Below are 23,167 nucleotides of genomic sequence, written 5' to 3'. Positions count from 1 at the left end.
GATAAACAGAAAAACAGACAAAAATTCTAAAAACTGTTGGAACGTGTTCTGTTATCAATTCTAAGTATCCCCAGCCAACTTTTTTTCAAATATCTTCCATGTACAGACTTTCGACCCTCTTCAGCTTTATTATATGTATAGATAGAAGATAGATAGATATATCGTTGTCTGAGTACCCACAACACAAGCTATTTCTTGAGCTTACTGTGGGGCTTAGTCAATTTGTGTAAAAATTTAATGTCCTTAATATTTATTTATTTTTATTTATTTATTATTTTCACCCACCCTTATTTTTTAATGAATTTCACCATTGATACTCGTAAGGGGATTTGACAACAGCAAAAAGGAGAAAAGTGTTTTTGCGACATAGGGTAATTCGTCAATTGCTAGCCACTGTTTAACACATTCACTGCCCCCGACGCACATGTGCGTTCACCGTCATACAAGTTTGTTCCTAGGCCACGCCCCCTGGCAGTGAATGCGTTAATAATAACGTTATATTCACATAAAAACAGAATTCATTTTAGTATAAGGTTGCTAGTTATTGAAGGGCGGCCAGTCATTGAAACCTTAACCCTTTATAAGGCAGAGACGATTTGGAAACCACTTAGTTAATAAACATTTACGGAGAAGAACATCCTCTTTTTTATTTAACTATAATGGTATTATATAGCGAATATATCAGGCTTTCTTTCCTCATTCATACTTTTTCGGTCAGTATTTAATTTTAGTGTAATTAATTAATCTATAGTATGTGGTCAATTTATGCACTATGCCTGTCAAAGGAAGCAAGCTATCGTCATTGTTTCCATTATACTATTAAAAATATACACGTCGCTGTATCTAATAATTTGAATTATAGCTCTTGCAATTCACGATGGCGAGTGGCGAGACTCTTATTGGTATGATGACAAGGTCTAAATCCACTCTCCATCGTGAATTGCAACGGGCCACAGGTTATAATTTTTTCAGTGATATTCGTATATTAATCCTACCCACTACAAGATACACAATAATGTTCGATTTACCGTATGTAGTCAATTAAACGCCAGTCTGTACAGAGCACCTTATGTTTGTTATGTCAATGTCAGTGAATAGGTGTATTGGAAACAGATCATCTGAAAACACAAGTGCACTAACAGGCAGAGTGCATATATTGACCACATGTTTTTCTTAATGATTTAGTTTTGTTTTGCCGTAGATGTGTTCCCCAGTGCATTACAAACATGGTAGTGTATTTAACTTTCACGTAGCATATCTGTAGAACTGGGGCCTTATAAAGGGTTAACTAAAAATGAATTCTATTCTATTCACCTATTTATAGCAGAATTCATTTTAGTATATAATATATACGGACCATGTGCCACACTACCTTCATTTATGGGCAGTAAAGTCGTGTGTACATATTTTTAGTATCTTGTCCATGTTTATAAATACCTAATATTATAATACCTTGACTGTTATAGTACCCATTGGTCTTCTCTTCCCAGAGTGACTCAAGCCTACGTCACACAGTCGTCAGTTTACATTGCCGTTTTATATAGCGCTATCGCATATTATCATATAGCGCTGTCGCATGATGACGTAGGCTTGTGTCAGTCACGTGACCACGAAAAGACGGGAAGAGAGTAGGCGGAGTATATTATTATACCATGATAGTACAGTCAACGGTAAAAATATGGGTGTACCTACAAATCATTTCAAAAATATGTCCCATAACTCTTATGTCAGTGAATTAAGAACTATGGGACATATTTTTGAGTAAGTTGTCTACACCCATATTTTTACCGTTGACTGTACCTATGAGCGGTATCGGCAGGCTGCAATCCTTGGTGTTTGTTTTGTTATAATAATGCATGTTTTTAAATAATTTGAAATACCTAGATTTTGCGATTAAAAATGGATAGTTACGAATAAAAATATTTGAATAAATAATTCATTTTATTTTGGCCCGCTTTTGTTATTCCACGTGTAAGAAGTATCTACGACTGATATCTTTTGTAAGTCTGGAGGTAGTTCTTCCATCACGGTCGTCGGTATTTTATCTGAAACAAAAAAAAAAACTTAGAACGTCAAATCATATTGAGATGAAAGTTATTCACCCTGTATATATACAGGGTGAAATTGTTATCTCTGACCATACTCTGAAAGCCACCCCTCATACACATAATATTATCCACATATTAGGTCACACTGAACAACTTTTACTATGGGGCCATACCTCGAAACGCGAAAAAATATCAACTGTTCTATAGAAAACATTGTTTCTGATTCAACGAAATGTATGAAACAGCAGATTATTTTTCGAGATTTCGGGGTTGGCCCTATAGTAGAAATTGTATGACCTACATCCCTCAGAGAATAAGAACCCTTAAGTACAATCACGCTCCGTGATTCTTACGCCATTTAGGGTTCTAGCTAAATTGGACATCCCATAGCGCAAGTATGAAACAACCAATTTAGCTAGGACAATAGATGGCGTAACAACAGGTCATAACAGGTCATGGACTTTTTAACAAACATCTTTTTATAACAAGAGTCACAGACCCCTATGCCGTGGATGTATGGAGAAAGAAGAAACAGCCTCTCACGTGGTGTTGGAATGCAGCGGATTGGTCCCATACAGAGCAAAACATCTCGGATCCCCGAGAGACCTCCCCGAGGTCCTACTCAACATCATAGGTTTGATAGGATTCCTCGAGGAGCTGGGCTGGCAAGACTAGTCCACCCCCTATCACGCAAAATAGGCGCAAGACGTCGAGTTGCGGAAAATCGCCCGAACTACAAATACTTACAAAAATACAATGGCGTAACAATCGCGGAGCGTGATTGTACATATAAATAAAACCTCACGTACCGTTGCATTCGAATTTCATTCTGTGCCACTCGATAGTTTCCTGAGAAAACGCATAGACTCCAATCCTGCCCCCTTTAATAGTTTTATCGAAGACGTTTCCAGAGTCCACTATGAGCTTGCCGAGTCTGAACACCTTTATACGGATGAGGCCGATGTGGGGCCGGTGAATGAGCTGCCAGGAATATATTAGCAAGTGCTTCCAGCCTTGTTTGTCTGGGTCTTGCCAAAGGAGTTTCACCTGTTAATGACATTGACACAGAATAAATAATACTTAGTACTAGGTATAGAAGGTTCACTCTCTAACAAAACGCGTCTATTACGGCAGATATGACCGCAAGGTGGCGCAAGCGAGCAGGCGTCCGTTCCGTAGCGGTGCGCGAATGCAAGCCAATCGTGCAGTCCAACGCAACTAGTTGCGACCAATCGCAATCAACAATCATTCTCATCGACCAATCGCGTTGTGCTATTCCACTGTTGCTCACCAAATGAGAATGTTCGGTCGGAATTATATGAACGGGCGTATCTTTAGTTTTGAAATCGTTGGTTAATGAGAAGATTGAGTTTTAATAGCGCTATATATAAATTAAGTATATTGCTGTTATAACACATGGAGAGTATGGAAGACAGGATAAGGAGGTGCTAGATTGAATAGAATAGGTGGAAATATTATTATATTCGTAAATACAAACATAATAAAATACATATAATGAGAAAAACGTACAAAGAAGATAGTGCGACGAACTGCTTTTATCTCAGCACTAGCGACCCGCCCCGTCTTCCCACGAGTATAAAACCTTAACAAATTATACACCAAAACCTTCCTCAAGAATCACTCTATTGCTAAGTGAATGAAAACTGATGATTTGAGTTTATCGCGAACATACATACACACAAACAGACAGACGCGGCGGGGGACATTGTTTTATAAGGTGTACCTAATGATGTTGCATTTTCGGGAAACGGGGTGACACTCGTACTTGTGATTCCGTATTTATCCCGCTCACAATGAGGCTTTCAAATTAGCTAACGCAGCGTACTACGTGGGCGAGCTCGATGCGAACGCGAACGCCTTGGGCCCGCCGCGTTCGCGAGTTGTTCGCTTATATAAGACACAGCGTAAAATGTTTGATAATAACCTGATCTTTAACCGACTCGGTACTGTAAAGCGCGTTCCTCAGATAGGCGCCGGGGCCCGTCGACGAGTTGACCAGCTTAATATGCAGCCCCGCATCTGCTTTCACCACGGAAGGCCAGCCTATCCAGTACTTCTCTGATTTCGCTTTCCATGACACTAAGTAAAATTGACTGTTGCTGCGATAGCTGAAATAAAAGGTATGTTAGTCTACTTTCTTTGGTACCGTCTATACGTCTCCGGTCACTATAGTAAGACATTAGAACTCGCATAAATATAACCATAACCAGACATAGAAGTTATTGTGGCAAAATAAAGTGATTGACAAAATGAAATTGACAACATGTCTGTTATCGATGTTACCTTAACTTTATCATAGATATTTATAACACTGTATAATAATATAATAATATATTGTCAGTAATTTACAGCAAATAGAAGTTACATCTTTTAATTATCAATCTGTGACAGACTTATCGATAACAGATTTATCGATGTTTTATTTTCTCAAACACTCGTTTAAGCCACAATAACTTCTATGTCTGACCATAACATTACGTTTCATCTACTAGTGAAAGATCGTCTTAAGCCAATTCATATTAACATTTTGATATCAAAATAATGTCAGAATAAAGTAATGTAATATCATTACTCCGCGGGTCTCGTTCGTTCGGGCTTCGTGGGTCGTGGGTTCGTGAGATTCTTCGTGAGTTCGTGGGTTCGTGAGATTCTTCGTGGGTTCGTGGGTTCGTGAGATTCTTCGTGGGTTCGTGGGTACGAGCGAAGGTTAATCCATGATTATATTATGTAATATAAAATTGTTCCCAAATACTTTTTATATATTTGGTATATCTTACCCGAATACAATTCCTATAAAGTCATTGTCATGTTTATTCCTGACAACAACGTTTCCAGAGAAGTCAAGGCCTGCGTAGGCCTTGCACCCCACCACGAGGCCGGCGTCGGCCCGTATTTTTGACGTTATCTTCTTGCCTCCGCCGTACACCATCCACACAGGGGACCCGTCTTCTATGAAGTCTGGATGCAAATCTACTTTCATGTAGTCTCTGAAAGTTCAACTGATGAAAATACATTGACATAAGGACGGGAAAGATTCCACGATTGGCTTGAATTCGTGTGCATGACACCGCTATACTGGCCCCATTCTTATTGCCCGTAAGACCTGTCCTTAGATATATGTCAATGACTACATGAATGTTCGGCACGATTTTATATCGAGAAATTGTGTTGTTATGCTCATTCCCTTATGTCTTCTTCTTCTAGACAGACAATAAGGACTTTACATTCAAACTAGATCCCTGGACTACCTAACAGCTTATCAAGTTATAACTTATCACTGTAAATTTTAGCGCAAGCAAATATGTGTCACTTAACTTCAAACTCGGGTAAAGGATGACTCACGTTAGACCGGGCCGTGTCCAGGCCAGTGCTTCCGGAGCTTACTTTTCTATGACATGACAGGCGATTACGTGATGCTTTCCATAGAAAACAATGCGCCGGAAGCTCCGGGCCGGACGCGGCCCGGTCTAACGTGAGTCATCCTTAAATCCATTCGACACTCTCAGCAAATATCAACCCTATTACCTTTTTTTAATACCAAAATCGCATAATCTGACAGATGGATTTACCAAGTTTGAAGTTAAGCGACTCATGGGACATTTGTAGTAGATTTTTATGCATCTAATGGTAATGAATTATGGTATAGACACATCATACTGACGAACTAGATATCGTTTCGTTGCTAACGTTGGTGCAGGCATCTGGCACTTCGATAGCAGTTTCTTGGTCTTCGTCGTCTGGACATATATCTACGTCTATTCTTTCCACGTCTGCAAAAAAAATAACACCTAGAGTCTGTGCGGAAAGAGAAGAGTCGTGGAATGTAAGCCAGCCCATACATTTTACGACTCTTTTCTTTCCGCACAGACTATAGGAATGATGACGCAATTTTATAACAAAGTCAACACAACAATATTATAACAAAATCCATACTTCAAGGTAGCTTCAAGTTGATCGTGAAGTCATTCATATTTTACTGCGAACTGCAAAATGTAAAGCGCAAGCAAGGCGGCCAATTTTTAGTTCAAACATGTGTTAAATATGAAGAGGGCTCATATAGAGCCAGCGTCTTGGGAGAATCTCGCCAACTGGAATCATTGGAGGCATAACATATTATGCAGAAGCTGTTGGGCTAGCACATGATTAGCGTGATAGTATCTCGCGGCGAGATAGACTACCCGTCCCTCTTTGATTAACATAGATAAAGACGTCAATCATGTGCTAAGGTCTAGAGGTGCGTTAGTTTGAGGCTGTGCGGCGTACCGAACTCGACGAGGTAAAAGCCAGACCACCTGTGGCATTTACAATAACATCGGAGGCGTGACCTACAGCGAGTGTGTTATGTCAGTCACCAGAGTGCACACCAACAGCTCTCAGCTGTAAATCGCAGTCGCTGTGGCATAAAACAGCCAGGGAGGGGATAGTACCTACCACCATTATCTTCGTTCGATTGTGACGGATCGGTGGTGGTAGCTTGTGTAGTGGTAGTGGTACTCTTCGTAGTGGTACTCTTCGTAGTGGTACTCTTCGTAGTGGTACCCTTAGTAGTGGGCCTCTCGATGCGGGGTTTACTAGTTAACCGCGGCATTTTTGGTGTAGATTTCGGCCTCGTACGTCTTGACGGCCATGTTACGTCAACTGTTGGTTTTGGCGTTCGAGGTCTTCGGTAGTGGCCTGGCCAAAAATCACTTTCTGAAAATAGTTTAAATAACCACCCGGATTAAACAACCAATGTTAATTTATATCATATAAATCAGTTTTTTCAAACTGTGGGTCGCGACCCCCAGGGGGGTCGCGGCACTTGTCCAAGGGGGTCGCGAAGCTCGGCTTTGAAAGAAACTTATGGAAAGCAGATTTCATTTTATTTAACTTAGAAATAATCCAATCCTTTAAAATTTAATGGTCGTTAACGTACATATCAATAAAACAAATCATTATTAGATAGATAAACTGTATTTATTAAACAGTTAAATAAGTTAAGATCTGTTAGCCCAGACAAATTAGATTTTTTCCAGGAATTAACTCCCAGCAAGCTGGAAATCGTCTTAATACCTTCACTTGGTTCTAAATTAGTGTAAGAGTTTGCTCCATTCTGGAGCTTTTTTTTACCAGTGTCTGATCCACAACAACCTTGCTGGTAGTGACATTAATTTTGACGGTAGGTTCCTTCTACATCGAGTGGTTTTGTCAATCCAAGGTAAAATGTATCTCCCAAGGCTTCCAAAATTTATCCACACCTCCTGGGATGGAGCAAACACAGATTATTCGCATTTAGGACCAAATGAAGGTATTAAAATGATTTCCAGCTTGCTGGGACTTAATTCCTCAGAACGCTTTTTTGGACCTCCTGATCCGTGATAGTTGGACAGTTTAAATTTTCACAGATGATGAATTTCTGTTGCCGCTATAACAACAAATACCAAAAACGGAATATACTTAATAAATATTTAAGTGGGGCTCCCATACAACAAACGTGATTTTTTTGCTAGTCCGACTCGCACTTAGCCGGTTTTTTTTTGTTTTGATATTGACCATTGATGAAAACGTCAGCTCGCATAAATATGAAGTAGCAAATGGGATCAAAACTTTAAGGACTCCTTTTGCTAGATGGGAATATATAGCCATTCTTTTAACCCAGAACGCATCAGTCGAGACGGATACAAACTCCAATTTTAGCATTCTATCAGCTGCAAGTTCCAAAATGTTTCTTTCACTGTGGCGTCGAAATCGGCCAGCTCAACGGATTATTCAAAAAAGTATTTAAAATCGGTCATTTTCCATCACCAGTGTTTCATTTGAGAAATAACGACGTTCACGGAGTTATCTGATGATATACCTTGAATTATTTTAGCCATGCAAAGGAAAGAATCAAACTGCATGGGTACTGTGTAAAGATGTTGTCCATAACTCAAATCTTTATTTACTCAATAATATGTAAGTCGTTTATATACGGATTTTTGCTCCCGTGATAAAAATAAAATACCATCCTATAAAAATAAATATAGAGTGCGTTCCAAAACGTATATGTAGTTACTCGTACATAAGTGAATGATAGAAAGGTGCGTTCCAAACCCTGGTCTGTGGTTCCAAATTTGTTAGAGTCTGTGCGGAAAGAGAAGAGCCGCAGAATGTATGGGATCCCATACATTTCACTACTCTTCTCTTTCCGCACAGACTCTATATACATAGATAGAAAAACGTAGAAACGGGGTTTGGGGGGGTTGCGAAAAATTTTGTGGTCATAAAGGGCCGTGACACCATAAACTTTGAAAAACACTGATATAAATGACTGACTTGAGATATATTCAGACATAGGAATCCGCGGGACAAATTGTCAAAGAGCCAACGGGAGTGGTCATTTCTCCATACAAACGTACTCCTCGTTTTCCTCCGTGGTTTTTGAATCTAGAGCAATGATTTTTTCAACACAGATTAATATTGTCAATATCTGTGTCGGACTGTTTTGCTTTTTTTGATATTTTTGTTTTTTAAGGCGCTAGCCCTTCAAAAATGGCCAAAATGGCCTAATTGACTATGCCGCAATGAGAGGCGTGGCATTCAAAACTGATATCAATTAGCCAAAAAAGCAAAACGGTCCGACACAGATAATTTCATAATCATTTAGATTTCCAAATTTGGTTACGATTAGTTAAGTTTTGGAGGAGGAAACAGAGGAGCACGAAACCTCGATTTTTGAGATTTTTACGCAGGATTTTTCGCCTTGTCCTTATCGCACTACTTTTAGGTGCCGCTTCCGTTAGCGAGACGGGTATATTTACCTAAAATATTTAAAACTCAGCTCCTGTTTCGTCTTAAAGACTATTATGTTTGTGCACTTATGCTACTAATTACAACAAAATTTAGGCTGTTTTAAAACGATTACGCAATTAAAAACGAATTTTTAACTATTTTGTTGTAATTAGTACCATAAGTTCACAAACATAAAGTCTTAATTCACAATTTGCCCCGCGGATTCCTTATATGTCTGGATATATTCAAAGGAACATTTTCAGTTTGACTGGTTTTTGCTGAAAGGATTATGAAAAGTATTTAATTATCACTAATTTTATAACGGATATATTGATATTTTTTTCATCTATTTGAGGAAAAATGTATATGCCGTATGAATCTATTAATTTATGTACCTATTAGTCTATTGATTTTGTAAGAAGTATATAGGTAAATAATAATATGTGACGTCCCACGGTCAAAGGTACCTTATGGCGGGTATGGAGTTATGCATACCCCAGTAATCTACAATAAATAAGCTATCGATAACACAAAAGATCAACCTTCTAGGTTGCGTAGTTACAGAGATATGATTTTTTGAAAATAATGTTGTGAAATTAGCAACTTTACGATAGAGAAGTTTTAAGTTTAGCCGCCTAAAAAACTATGTTCCTGAAGTAAGTTACATAGTTGACTACAAATAATAATACCTTATATATGTGAGATTAAAAAAATATTGCGACTTGTTCTGTAATGCAAATAGAAACTTTTGATATCGACTGATTTATGTGTATACTAGCCAATCTCTTGAAAATAAAGTTTTATTTCATTTTCACGATTGATTGCAATGAGCTCTCAAGATTTAAATTCTATCTATTAGAAAACGACACTGACAGACAGTTTAAGCAAAAAACAATACCGATTTAGAGGTGAAAATGTATTTTCTGTGTTTTTCATATAAAATCGCAAAATAGAATATTTTTACTTTTAATGTGACACACAATCAATTTTTCTGAGCACATATGAAAGAAATTCTGTCATTCAAATGAAATAAATCCTAAAACCCCAACTAAATACTATATTTAACCCCTTATGCCACTTTAAACTTACATAACAATAACAGTATTTGCTCCATACATTTACGAAAAGGTACCTTATGGAAATAAATCTAATAATACATCACTACAAAATATCAATCATATTACAGTTTATCTTTTATGAATAGAAAATATTAATTTACATTAAACTGCCCCAAATTTAATTAGTTCTTCGTCATAATAATCTTAAAAAAGACCAATAATTTGTATGTAATGAAAAGGTACCTTGTGATTAAGTTACATGATGAGGCATGATGATGATGGAACAGTTAGGATAAACTAATAATATTTTGGGGTTAAGATGGTATAAATCGTCTATTTCTTATCAATAATATATTTCGGTTGCTATTGAAGATAAGCGGCATTGAGGTTCAATGACCTCAGATATTCCATAAGGTAATGCGTCGGGTATTGGCATTTTTCAGCAAACCAATGGCTGATTTACTGCATGCGACCAAACCAAATGAAGATTATTCTAGTTAAGAAAGACTTGACGAGAGTAACTTTGGTATAATAGCAGGCTACTTGGATTTGTGATGTCGGTCTATGTACGGTTATAATATTTGCGAGGCGCCCCAACCAGAACTGAAATTATCAAATTAGTTTTGCAGAATGCTAATACAGTTCTCTACCAAACTTCTTTTCCCGTATTGACTAGTTTTTTTGGGAATTTTCAATCTTTTTTCCATAAGGTACCTTTTCTACTAAACTCTGAGACGACATTACTAGGCTTATAACTAACTTATAACAAAAATAAAAACAGGTAAACAAACGTTACGCATTAAGGTTTCAGATCACACAATAAAAAAAAATTGAGCATTTTTTCACCTCTTTACAAAACATTTCATATCTCCGAAACTAGAAACCCTCATAAGGTACCTTTTCCCGTGGAACGTCACATATACATACATACCATGTAACATACCGGCCAGAGCAACCTTATTCTTTGCATCTGAAAAATAATAACAATACTAATGTACACTTGTCTACTTCTACAATTCTGTAATAAGTTTAGGACGACTCACGTTAGACCGGGCCGTGACCAGGCCGGAGCTTCCGGCGCATCGTTTTCTATGGAAAGCATAACGTGGTCGCCTGTCATGTCGTAGAAAAGTAAGTGCCGGAAGCTTCGGCCCGGACACGGTAATTTATTGACAATGAAGTCAATAAAGACACATTAAACATAAATGTAATAAGAATTAATTGTCAATGGACAATGGTTGTCATTTATGTTTAAAGGGAGATGGCAGGACACCTAGACAAATATTGCGAAAAGTGGCGGAGGGGGTGTTGGCCAATAATGACAGGAAACAAGGGGTTCCCTTTGCCCAGCAGTGAAGCAATAAATATAGGCTAATAAATAAAAAAACTGTTCCTATTAAATTCTTAAGGCCCCAGTACACAGTAGCTAACGATGGGCCATGACATAACGATAGACAACTAATGGCCAGTCGTCCGTTATTGTATACCATTGCCCCCTGTACACAATGGCGATGGCTTGTAATGGACCATCCTTGACCACTGTGTACTGGGGCCTTAAAGTACCAACCCTTGTCCACGTCATGCAGCGCTTCTTTGACATCCTGATGGGGTCGGTTTCCATCCATTATGTACGGTGCTGAATCGTAGCACGAATGTCGCGAGACCAACTCTAGTCCTAGAAGAGTTATATAAATTATCTGGTTGTCGCTCTAACAAACGATAAGTGACAAATTAATGTATCATTGAACATGTGTCCATGCGGGACAATCAAAATGCCAATTAGATCAAAAAATTAAATTGCGACATTCTCATCTAGTGTCCACACGTAAATAAAATGTTTCTTAGATTTATGGTGACATTCGAGTGCTCAAAATTACAAAAATTTCACTCCAAACGCATGCCCTACTCATCTTGTTGTATCAGATTGTGCGTAAAAAGGGGGTATTACTGCAATGTTCTGCCACCAGAGTGCAGCACTAAGCCAGCTAGTAAACCATAGAGTAACTTATACATACTGTGCCTTAAACTGTTTTTTGACAAGTTTTCACAGACAATAAAATATGACATTGATGCGTCAAGGCGGTTTGTTAACAAGGGCCTACCGGGAAACGCGAAAGACGAAATTTAGTTATATGCCTCTTTATCGCTCGAATATGCAAGAGTGATACAGAGTTTAGATAACGAAATTACGATTTTCTTGTTTCGCGGTGAACCCCCAGATTGTGATGGATAGTGGCAGTGGCACCCCCTACGCAGAGTTTTGCGTAATATTCCCTATTTTCCCGTGTGAACAGGGTTGGAGTCTGTCTGTCTCCACGCACGCAATTGGAAGGGACATAATATATCCACAAGTAAAGCTTATTACTACTCCACAATCTGTCAAGAATGTACTTATACAATTAGGTAGGTATACCCACTATCAGCTGGATGCCGGCACTGGTACATCCGTATGTGGCATTCACTGAGGAAGGACCGGTAGATGCCGTGGTTGCAACGCGCGCACACCATATCGCTGGTTTTAGGACATTCGTCAGGGCACTCTTCTTTTTGACTTTTCATGTTTTCTGAGGCCAAACATAGAAACACGGCGCGATTCGGGAAATGAATTAGAGATTCACTAGATATGAAACAGTAAAGATATGTGACGTTCCACGGCAAAAGGTACCTTATGGCGGCCGCAATAATATTGTAGCGGCGTTAATAATAGCGTAAGCGCCAACCGCCATAAGGTACCTTTTGCCGTGGAAAGTCACATATCTTAATATTTCATATCTAGTGAATCTCTAATTCAATTCCCGAATCGCGCCGACAGTATCAAAAATTAAGATAGGTAATATAAACCCTTTGGAGGATATAACCAAATGAAGTAGCCATTAACAGGTGTTCCTCTCTGTCGGAACTCTATGACCAATGATCATACACATTGTATAGACTGACCTTTATCTAACATGGCTATTTTTACGTGAAAAAAATCCCCCGCAAAAATCGGCAGACTAGGTTAGTACAGAAAATTACAGACAATGCGTCTCCATGTGGTTATATCCTCCAAGTATAAACCGACTGTGGTACAAAAAGGTCAAACTTAATGCACAGTCAAGGAATTTGTACTCTACTTCGTACCTTGTCATAGACTACGACCACGCCAAGTTTGCACCGTAAAGCCAATACAATACAATACAATAGAAACCAATTTCCTTGACCCTTGACCTTACCAGAAAATACCTAGCAAGTATCTCAGAAATCATAATATATGAGTACGAATTTAACGTAAGTACTGGCGTAGCGTGAACTGCAATCTATAGACCGACCGCTTAAATGAGTCCTCGCCTGTGCGGTACGGGGGCGACGGGGTAGGACGACTAAGGGCGGCGGGGAAGGTGCGGGCGCCGTACGCCTGCCGCTCCCACCTTCCCCGCCGAGTGTGGCCCATAATTTCCGAAAATCATTTTTTCTTGGAGGCAATTACTCCGTTGCCATTTTTTCCCAGTGGAATTTCTTCGCTTTATTTTATTTTTCGTGGACATTTTTTCATAAACTAAATTTTCCCTTTCTCAATTTATTCCCTTTTTTTTTTAATCCCAGTAGTTAAAATAACCAGTAGGTTTTTTTTCACTAACTAAATATTCTCTATCTCCATATTTTCTCTTATTTTTAATGCTAGTGGTAAAAATAACCAGGTTTTTTTCAAATAGGTAGGTTAGGGTTGTTTTTTTCGATGACCCTAAAAACGAAACTGCTCCCTGAGATAGGTAGGTTAGGGGTTTTTTTTTTGACGACCCTAAAAACGAATCTACTCCCAGAGAGGGTTAGGGTTATTGGCTGACAGCGTTTGGGGCAATTTTTTTACTTGTAGTTTTTGAGATTATGTTTTAATTTTAGTGTTTTTGATATTTGTTGTATGTGAAATACCTACAAGTAACAAATATAATTAATACACTATTAACATACAGTAACAAGAAAATATTATTCTAGATATTTAAAAGAACGAAAATTATAAGGAAAAGATTAATTTAAAAATATTAAAATAGGCGATTGCGGAAAAAAACCATTGGGAAAATATGAGAACGGAGTAATTGCCACCGAGTATGAATGATTTCGGGAAATTATGGGCAACTCAAAATATGAGAACGGAGTAATTGCCTCGAAGAAAAAATGATTTTCGGAAATTATGGGCCACACTCTCCCCGCCACCCTTGAAGTTAGCAGAAAATACCTAGTAAGTAAGTATCTCACAACCATATGAGTACGAATTTAACGTAAGTACCGTCAGTGGCGTAGCGTGAACTGCAATCTAGCCGTGGGCGAAAACAACATCTGCGAGTTCCTTTACAATGTGTTTCCCCAAGGTTGGCTTTGCGAGGCCCGCTAAGTGCGAGGCCGTGGGCGAAGGCCTCATTCGCCCACGTCTAGCTACGCCACTGAGTACCGTTACCTTAACATCGTAATACACACGATCATATTATTAAGCGCAATAAGAGCGTATCACATATTTTTGCGGCATTCGTTGTGTAACATATTAAACCTACTAACTTAGTTATTAAGTCAAAATTGTTACTAACATCCTATAGATCATTGATCTGCAATATATGTTTTTTTTATTATTATCAGGTAAATGTACCTGTAACTTGGTAATCTTCCTCGACATTGTTTGCAACAGGAGCCTCTCTTTTCACTCTTATCGGGAGGGTACACTTTGACTTTTCAACACTTGACAGTTTAGCTTTTTCCCCTGAAAAAAATGTACTGCGTGTTAACCCTTTTACAAGCACATTAAAACTATGTTATTTAAGACCAATAATCAGATAACCTACTATATCCTAATATTAGTTTGACAATTAATTCAATAATTCACAGTCTAAATTCCAAATTAAACGTGTGGTAAGTACCTTGACGATGGGACTCTAGGTGGCGATTCACAGACTGTCTTAGCAGATTTATTACAAATTAAAAATAAATTTAAAGACATTGGGCTGGAATTAAATTTCAATAAATGTGAATTATATATTTCCGACAATGTAGATTCTTCTTCGGCATCCCAAATTATTCAAAGTTTTAATAACATCGCGCCATCCATCAAAAATATATCTAAAGACAGTCTACATCTTCTCGGAGCACCCATCTTCAATGAAGCCATCCCTCCTCTTCTGAGTAAATCTATTTCAAAATTTAGTGACTATTCGGACCGCCTTCTCAAAATTAGGAGTCATTCTGCACTGTTTATTCTAAAATTTTGTTTACTCATTCCAAAATTCACCTACCTGCTCCGCTGTTGTCCTATCTGGAAATACCCCCATCTACTCCGACCTCTTGATCTACTTTTAAAATCCCAAATTGAATCAATTTTGAACATCCGATTTAGCGAGCAGGCATGGACTCAAGCCACCACCACCGATAAGGTATGGTGGCTTGGGTATCCGCAAAATTTCAAGTGTTGCTTTGCCGGCATTCTTGGCCTCAATTCATAGCACCTCCGATCTCGCAGGTAATATTCTCAAAGCCTCTCCGGCTACAAACTGCGAGATCGCGTGCCTGGTTGAGGCCTCGAATGCTTGGCTAGCTGGACCGAATCAAAATTTTCCGTCTCGACCGAAGATACAAAGGACCTGGGATAACATAGCATCAGTCACTACTCTAAACTCACTTCTGGACACCGCGACAGGCAGGGACCGAGCGAGGCTTCTGGCATCATCTAGGCCAGATTCAGGTCAGTGGCTACACGCGTATCCCTCGCCTAACACCGGCACCTTTATATTAGACCCAGAGACGCTTCGCATAGCCGCTGGTCTCCGGCTGGGTGTTGCTGTCTGTGCCGACCACAACTGCGCTTCATGTGGATCTGAAGTGGATAGCCTCGGCCACCACGGGCTCGCCTGCTCTTCCGGTGGCGGCCGCCTGTCTCGCCATTCCGCCCTCAATGACATCCTGAGAAGGGCGCTCGTCAGTGCCGGCGTTCCCGCCGCTCTGGAGCCCCAAATAGTGCGGAACGACGGTAAGCGCCCTGACGGGATGTCATTGATTCCCTGGAAGATGGGTCGTGCGTTGGTATGGGACGCCACTTGCGCTGACACGCTAGCGGCGTCCTACGTCCCATCGACCTGCAGGCGTGCTGGCGCGGCGGCGGACACTCGGGAGCGTCAAAAGGTAGCCAAATACAGCTGTCTCGGCGCCCAATACGAATTCGTCGCATTTGGCGTCGAGACGCTTGGTTCGTGGGGCAGAGGCGCACAAATGCTCCACAAGGCGCTCGGGAAAAGGCTGAGGGAGGCAACGGGCGACCCCCGCGCGGGCAGCTTTCTCGCGCAGAGAATTGCCATCGCAATCCAGCGCGGGAATGCTGCCTGCGTGTTGGGCACCCTCCCGAAGGCACCAAATTTTGATAGGTATTTTTAATTTTTAGTTTTAGTTATTTTAATTGTAGTTAGTTTTAGTTTTATATTCCTGTTTATGTCTTTTAGTAATTTAAATTTATATTAATAAATTATTGACCCTAATATTCCTACTATATAGGACTGTCTAAATTGTAACAGACGGAGACAATCATACTTACTGTCTTTGTCTTACGCTAGTATTAGCACCCAAAGGAAAGGGATGAGTATATAATAGTTTTCTTTGTTCTTACTTACTCACAGATTGTGTTTGTCAGACTAAGGTACCGACAGTTCGCGGATTACTCACAGTTACCTACAGGCAATGATGGCCACTGACGTCTGTTGATCGTCTGATTATGGTCTTCACTAGAGATGCCACGAATATAAGGCAACTATTCGGTATGCGGCCTATTCGGCCACTTTGCCGAATATTCGGTATTCGGCCGAATGTTTCCTACTATTCGGCCGAATACTGAATATCTATTGCACCTACCTAAAAAGAAAAATTACATAAAATAATAACCAAAAACTTGGTCTATTTAGATAATATATAATGTATTCTTGGAAAGTAGTTTTGTTGATTACAAAATATTTTATTTTTATCATGGGTCTGATTTGATTAAATCTAATTACATTCATTAACGATTCATTAATTAAAAATATATCTTAGCAAACGTTGTGGTTTGACGGCGAACAGTTTTCATAATAATTGCGACTCAAAATGTTCGCATGTCATGCCGAATATTTGGTACGTATTCGGCCGAGAGAGGGGCCGAATATTCGATATTCGGAAAATTCACTATTCGGGGCATCTGTAGTCTTCACACAATCGTACATGCCTGTACTAGCCGTTCGCTTCAAGTTGGCCGTTTCCTCCCGGCCCGCTTCTCCCCCCCCCCCCCCCCCCCCCCTTCCTCCGACGCCGCCTTAAGCCCCTGCTACACGGCAGCCGACAAGCCTACTAACCGTCTGACCTAGGTCTGTCCTTGGTGTGTGGGTCCGTCTGAGTTGTCTGGCTAGACGGTGGCAAACCACAGTGTGTTCAGAACTCGCGGACAGACAACACGTATTGCAAGCGCACAAAATGGCCCCTAACCTTTCAGAAAGTTGGCGTGGCATTAGTACCTACTCAGTGGCGTATGGCCCTAAGGGCTGCGTATGCCACCCCTGGCGGATTGCATTTTGTTTTTCTTCCTTCACTTCTGGGGCGGCAAAACTTATTGGCCGGGGCGCCAAATTTCATAACCTACCTACTCATACTAGTGCAATGACAAAAAAATATGTTTTTGGCAAAAAAATAATATTTGGTACAAGCTTTTATAGCTGACTGTACTTTTCTTTCCAGAGGCATCTAATACTCGTCGAGACAATTCTAAAAACCCCAAACACAATTAGGTCGCGTTGTTCTATCACAGGGTTCCTATGGCCACCTCCTGTCTCCATCATCAGATCAGCTCTATGGTACCATAATAAGTAATGCATTGTCACCCGACTTATATATGTATGCAAATTTTCAGCTCCATCGGAAACTAGAAAGTGGGTCTAATTTAACTTGCAAGATTTGACCCATAAAAACATATTTACATACTTACATTAGGTATATTGCAAGTTAATAAAAAGTTTGTAAAAAAAGAAAAGGGTATATGAATGAAACGCTGGCTCAAAAAACGGCATTTGTTGAATCATTTCAACTTAATGAATTCGCTGGACTACGCTACGGGGACATACATAACTTTCTGAGAATGAAGAGGAAAGTATTTGATGAATTATTAGAAATGCTACTGAGTACCCATGGCATGGCTATTAACCACACGAGCGCACACGGCGCGTCCTTCAAGCGAAATGGCCTAGTGCGGTCGGCGTCGGGCGGCTACACGGTTCCGGACCGACCGCTCAGACCGCGGTCGCTGGCGCGCGCTCGCATGCCAAGGGCGTCCGGAGGTCAAACGAAATTTTGTTGGTAACAACTGTCTACACGGTCCGGGACAGACCAAGGCCACGCGGTTTGGGGGCTTGTCGGCTGCCGTGTAGCAGGGGCTTTATCCACAGCTTTACAACTACTTTTATTACTTAGGTACTTACATTTAATGCAATTGGGTCAAACAGATCACTGTGTTATGTCTTTCGTGTAGACATACACAAGAGTTAAGGGCTATAAAGGTTAATTTTCTTTAAATAAAAGGAGGACCTTTTCACGTGGATAACGGTTAAATAAGAAAATTAACCTTTATAGCCCTTAACTCTTGTGTATGTCTACAGGAAAGACATAACACAGTGATCTGTTTGACCCAATTACACAAATTATTAAATAAAGTAAGCATTAAAAAATAAAATACGAAATTATTTTTTGGCCACAGTAGGTACAGTCACCTGCAATAATATGTTACACAACAAAGGCCGCAAAAATATCTGACACGATCTTATTTGTAGAGCAATAAGAGCGTGTCACATATTTTTGCCGCCTTCGAAGAGGAACATATTATTGCGGGTGACTACTAGAAAGACGTAATTCTAATTTAGCGAAAAGAATCCATTCTCTAAAATTTCTCATTTAAGTAAATGAATGACTTTTCTTTTAGACAGAAAATCAAAATTCTTTTGACCGATTTGTGTGGTTTGGAATGTTTGGATCCTTTTCCCTAAATCATCATCATCATCTCAGCCATAAGACGTCCACTGCTGAACATAGGCCTCCCCCTTGGACCTCCATTCGACATGGATGTCCATCACAAGATGGACAGACGACCTTGTTAAGGCCGCCTGCATGCGGGTCGTTTCCAACCGGTTTCCCTAAATGACACCCTTTATTTATTGTACCGTGTCTTTGACTTTAATATGTAACGGTCGCCGACGGCCAACTTAAAGCGAACTTGCAGTACTCGCCCATCATGCATTGAGCCATTGTGTAAACGAGCCTAAACTATGCAAACAATCTTCCAAATGTGGTGCATAATTATTTTCTTTCGTACTTTCTCGGAAACGCATATTTGTCACGCTACTTCAGTAAACCTCAGTACTTTTTGTACCGAGACTGACTGCAATAGCAAGACACGTTCGTACGTTTCCGTGAAAATCGATGGAAAATATTTATGCACTACAACTGTAACAGCTATTTTTTAGACTTACCTACTTGACATTGGAAATCCATCATCGCGCATGCAAACATTGGAATATAAGTTGCTGGTCCTTGCAGCGGTTCCATTTTAACACAAAGTTCGGTTTGGTCCCTTTCTTCCTTCGAATCGCACCTATGGGGGCATTGCAGACTTTCCACTGTTGAACTAATAATATGAATGGCTATAAAAATAAATGAAGATCTGCGTCAAAATTTCCCTGAATTATATCATTATGAAAATATTTATATTATGTTTTTTGAAGTGAAAACTTCTTTAGCGGCGCTGTGCACTTTTTGTGATGGAGAAATAGTATATTGTACAACAAGGGCATAAAGTAACCTATTTTTACCCGAGGCAATTTTTTGGTCTGAGCGAAGCGAAGACCAAAATAGTAGACGAGGGTAAAAATGGACATTTATGCCCTTGTTGTACACTCTGCTTTTCACTTCGATTGCGAGGAAAATATACAAAAAATCAAATATTTTAGGTTATTTTAACGTATTTATTCAAGACTAAAGAAAATTGTTCTTGGGCCGGTCGGAGGTGCGGGGCAGGGCTGGCAGTTTGTATGGCAGAATTTGGACTTTATTGCTAAGTCAATAAGGGTCGTAATAGATAATTTTACTTTATGCTGTAGAGCATAAAATGCGATTTTATGTCGTCTACGCACGACATAAAGGTGCACTTTTTGAGCATGAGAAGTGAAAAAATGTTAAACTCGCGACAGGTCACGTGACCGACAGATTCGACAGATTGAAAATTCGTAAGACGGACACGAGACCTGATCGAAAAACTGTTACAATGTCATTGAGTTTTCACTTCTGCCGGCACTCCCGGAGTGCAACCCGTTGTTTTTTTATAAATATTTTATTGATCGAAGCGTTAGCGAAGGTGTTCGTCTTAAACTCGGGCATTTTGCTTTCGTATGTCCGGATGTTCTCCTCTACAGGTCGCAATTCTTAAATGATGCTCGTGAAATTTTGTGACCGGATTAAATAACAATAATTTACGATACAGTTTTTGTTTTTTTTTAACCCTTAAGCGCCACTTGCACCATTCTATTAACCCGGGGTTAACCGGTTTAACCTAAAGTTACCATGGTTAACAGTACAATTTGACACTGGGTTAACGGTTTAACCGGTTAACCCCGGTTTAGAAGGACGGTGCAAGTGGCGCTAAATGTATGATTTTTTCTTTTTGCCCGGAATTAATATATGTAATATCACATAATTGTTTGTCGATTCTAGGAAAAATAGTAAAAAAAAATATAACTTCGATTTTCACTGCGAAATCAGTGTTAGAAGTTGAATTGGCTAAATCAGTGGTGGGCAAACTTTTATTCATGGGGGGCCAGAAAGCTTAGGAAATTTAAGTGGAGGGTCAGAATTGTAGCCAAAATTTATTTTGATTTGCGATAATTGTGGGCCAAAGCCCTATACTAATTATTTCATAGGGCCGGCGGCGGGCCGGATAAAATCCATTGGCGGGCCGGAGATGGCCCGCGGGCCGTACTTTTCCCACCACTGGGCTAAATCATATTTATGTAAATATGTAATTTTCAGTAATAAGTAGATATATGAAATTTTTTACTTCCATTAGAAAGGTACACTATTTGTGATATACCTATGATAAAGTTTTTAAAATATAAAATAACTAGTAGTTCGCCCCGAACCGAGAACTCGCAGTTAACCAAAAATTATTATAGAGCGATTGACTTTGTTGCACCTATTTAGGTATCGTCATAAAATAGTAGAAAATAAATGAAAGCACCACTTTCTATGTAACTGTCACATTTTTGACGTAAAATGCTTACACATGGCAACAATTTAATATGGACATTTTTGAGTTCCATTTTATTTAATTTCTACTATTTTATGTCGCACTATAGGCGGCAATGGATCAAAAATCGCCTGGATTTATTGCAAGGTCTGTGGAGCCCTTGACTGATAGATTTAAGCAAAGAGTAGTATGTATAATATATAGGACAAAGAGAGCCCTCTCGTGGGACTTTTTTGCATCCATTTTGAAGTGCCATCTGTAATTCTTAACCAGAAATATCAACCTCAATATCAGGGGGGAGGGGCATAAATAGCGTCTGAGTATCTTGCGAACGTAAAAAACTTTGACTTTGAAGAAAGGCTTCAGGATATTTAATAATACACGAAAACAGATTCGGTACTTTTAACTTGACTGTTGATGTAAATAAATTACCTATCATACACGGCTGGAATAACACACAATTGATCACGAAACACAATTACACGCAGCAGGTTGTGAATCTACCCCCAAATATTTTTCTAAATTTTTTGGTAATAAAGTTCTCAGCAACTGTGATGGCGTATGAAAACTTTGTTTCTTTTAACATTGTAAGGCTGAAAGTATTTTCATTTATCTGAATTATCTCGTAGTACCTCTAGTACAGACAATAAATGGGGTGTTATAATATTTTGAGTTTTACATTACAAAGTTGTTTTTTGTGACAATCGCCTCCATGGCAACGATGGCCATAAATAATCTGTTCTAAAAGATGTTTTTTTGTTTGATCCATGCCCTGGATATAAGACTTTTAAGACATTCTGACGAAATAAAGTGAAGCCATATTAAAAAAAAGTTTAGCGTTAAGTAATATAGATGTCGCTATTTTTTCGAATAAAGTGCCTTATATACGACTGACCCTCCCCTGGATTTAAGTCATCATAGAAATCATAGAGATTAAAATAAACTGTATCTGTGCTAATCCGAAATATTTCCTGTCAAATGTCAAATACCTATATTATGTTTATATATTATTTTATTTTTATCTTGCTAATTATTTCAAAATGGTAAATTTAAAAACGATATTATAAAAGTGCGAACCGAGCACTGTGATCATCGAGCGCCAACAGGCTATAATTCACAATTATATGACCAAAACTGTGACTAGTAACGTAATTATTTGAATAATAGGTATACACATTCATGCCTCACTTTTTCACATTAACCGTTATCAAAATTTGACTGTAGTGTAATTAACAGCAAGTAAACACGTTTGTTTATTAAAACACAATGAAAAACTTAAAGAAATTGTAAGAAAAACATTAATTACGATTTTATAAAAATCCGTCAAAATCACTATCGCGCACGAAATTCACCCAAATTACAGGTGTCCACTCCCAGACGCACCTGCCGGGCTACTAAGGGAACTGCCATACAAAGACGAATGCTATAGCATCTGCGTCACAGAAAGGGGGGCCAATTTGGAGACGTCACAGGATAATTTTAAACTTCGATAAAACTATGTAATATGGCAGTACGCATTATTTGACTCTGGTGACTGGTAGAGGAAAAGTTGGTGAATAATATTATACTGTGGTTAAGCGGATTGATAAGCATTTCAACGAATAAATTTAAAACGAACAACGGATGCAATAGCATGCGCGTCACCAGGAGGAGTACAAAAACTGATGCTATGCAATCCGCGTCCGCGAACGTGTTATATGTAGTAGATATGTGTCACAATTGAACTTACTGAATAATAAGGATGTAAATAACATCATGTTAATAGATTTCAAAATAACAATTCAACATTACTGAGACTTGGAATTGCTAACATTCAGACTAAACAAAGCGACAATGCACAATCAAAATAATTGATTCAATAATTGAATTAACGGTTGGATTCAGTTTCGTATTAAGTTAATAATATTATGATTGCTGGTTATGCTATAAAATATTTTGTTGACCATAAGTTTAGATTTAAAGTCATTTGTACGTTGAACCTTACGATCATAGCGGGATTAAGGTGGTGGTACTGGTGCTCGACGCAG

General features: G+C 39.1%; 1 protein-coding gene across 1 annotated transcript; it reads right to left on the bottom strand.

The window, feature by feature from the left end:
- Window positions 1-1,903: 1,903 nt before the first annotated feature.
- LOC134797908 (uncharacterized) lies at window positions 1,904-22,993 on the bottom strand. Its single transcript, XM_063770254.1, has 12 exons — window positions 22,870-22,993; window positions 19,372-19,542; window positions 14,496-14,606; window positions 12,295-12,441; window positions 11,445-11,552; window positions 10,809-10,847; window positions 6,501-6,761; window positions 5,731-5,839; window positions 4,847-5,056; window positions 3,994-4,177; window positions 2,858-3,095; window positions 1,904-2,045 (listed from the first exon to the last, which is right to left on the bottom strand). The coding sequence occupies exons 1-12, from the start codon at window positions 22,895-22,897 to the stop codon at window positions 1,942-1,944; spliced, it is 1,710 nt and encodes a 569-aa protein (XP_063626324.1). The 5' UTR covers window positions 22,898-22,993; the 3' UTR covers window positions 1,904-1,941.
- Between the last annotated feature and the right edge of the window lie 174 nt (window positions 22,994-23,167).

This window comes from Cydia splendana, chromosome 16 (assembly GCF_910591565.1).
Source record: "Cydia splendana chromosome 16, ilCydSple1.2, whole genome shotgun sequence".
Classification (NCBI taxonomy): Eukaryota; Metazoa; Arthropoda; class Insecta; order Lepidoptera; family Tortricidae; genus Cydia; species Cydia splendana.
Note: the sequence above shows the minus strand (reverse complement) of the source record. Positions and strands in the feature narration are given on the sequence as shown.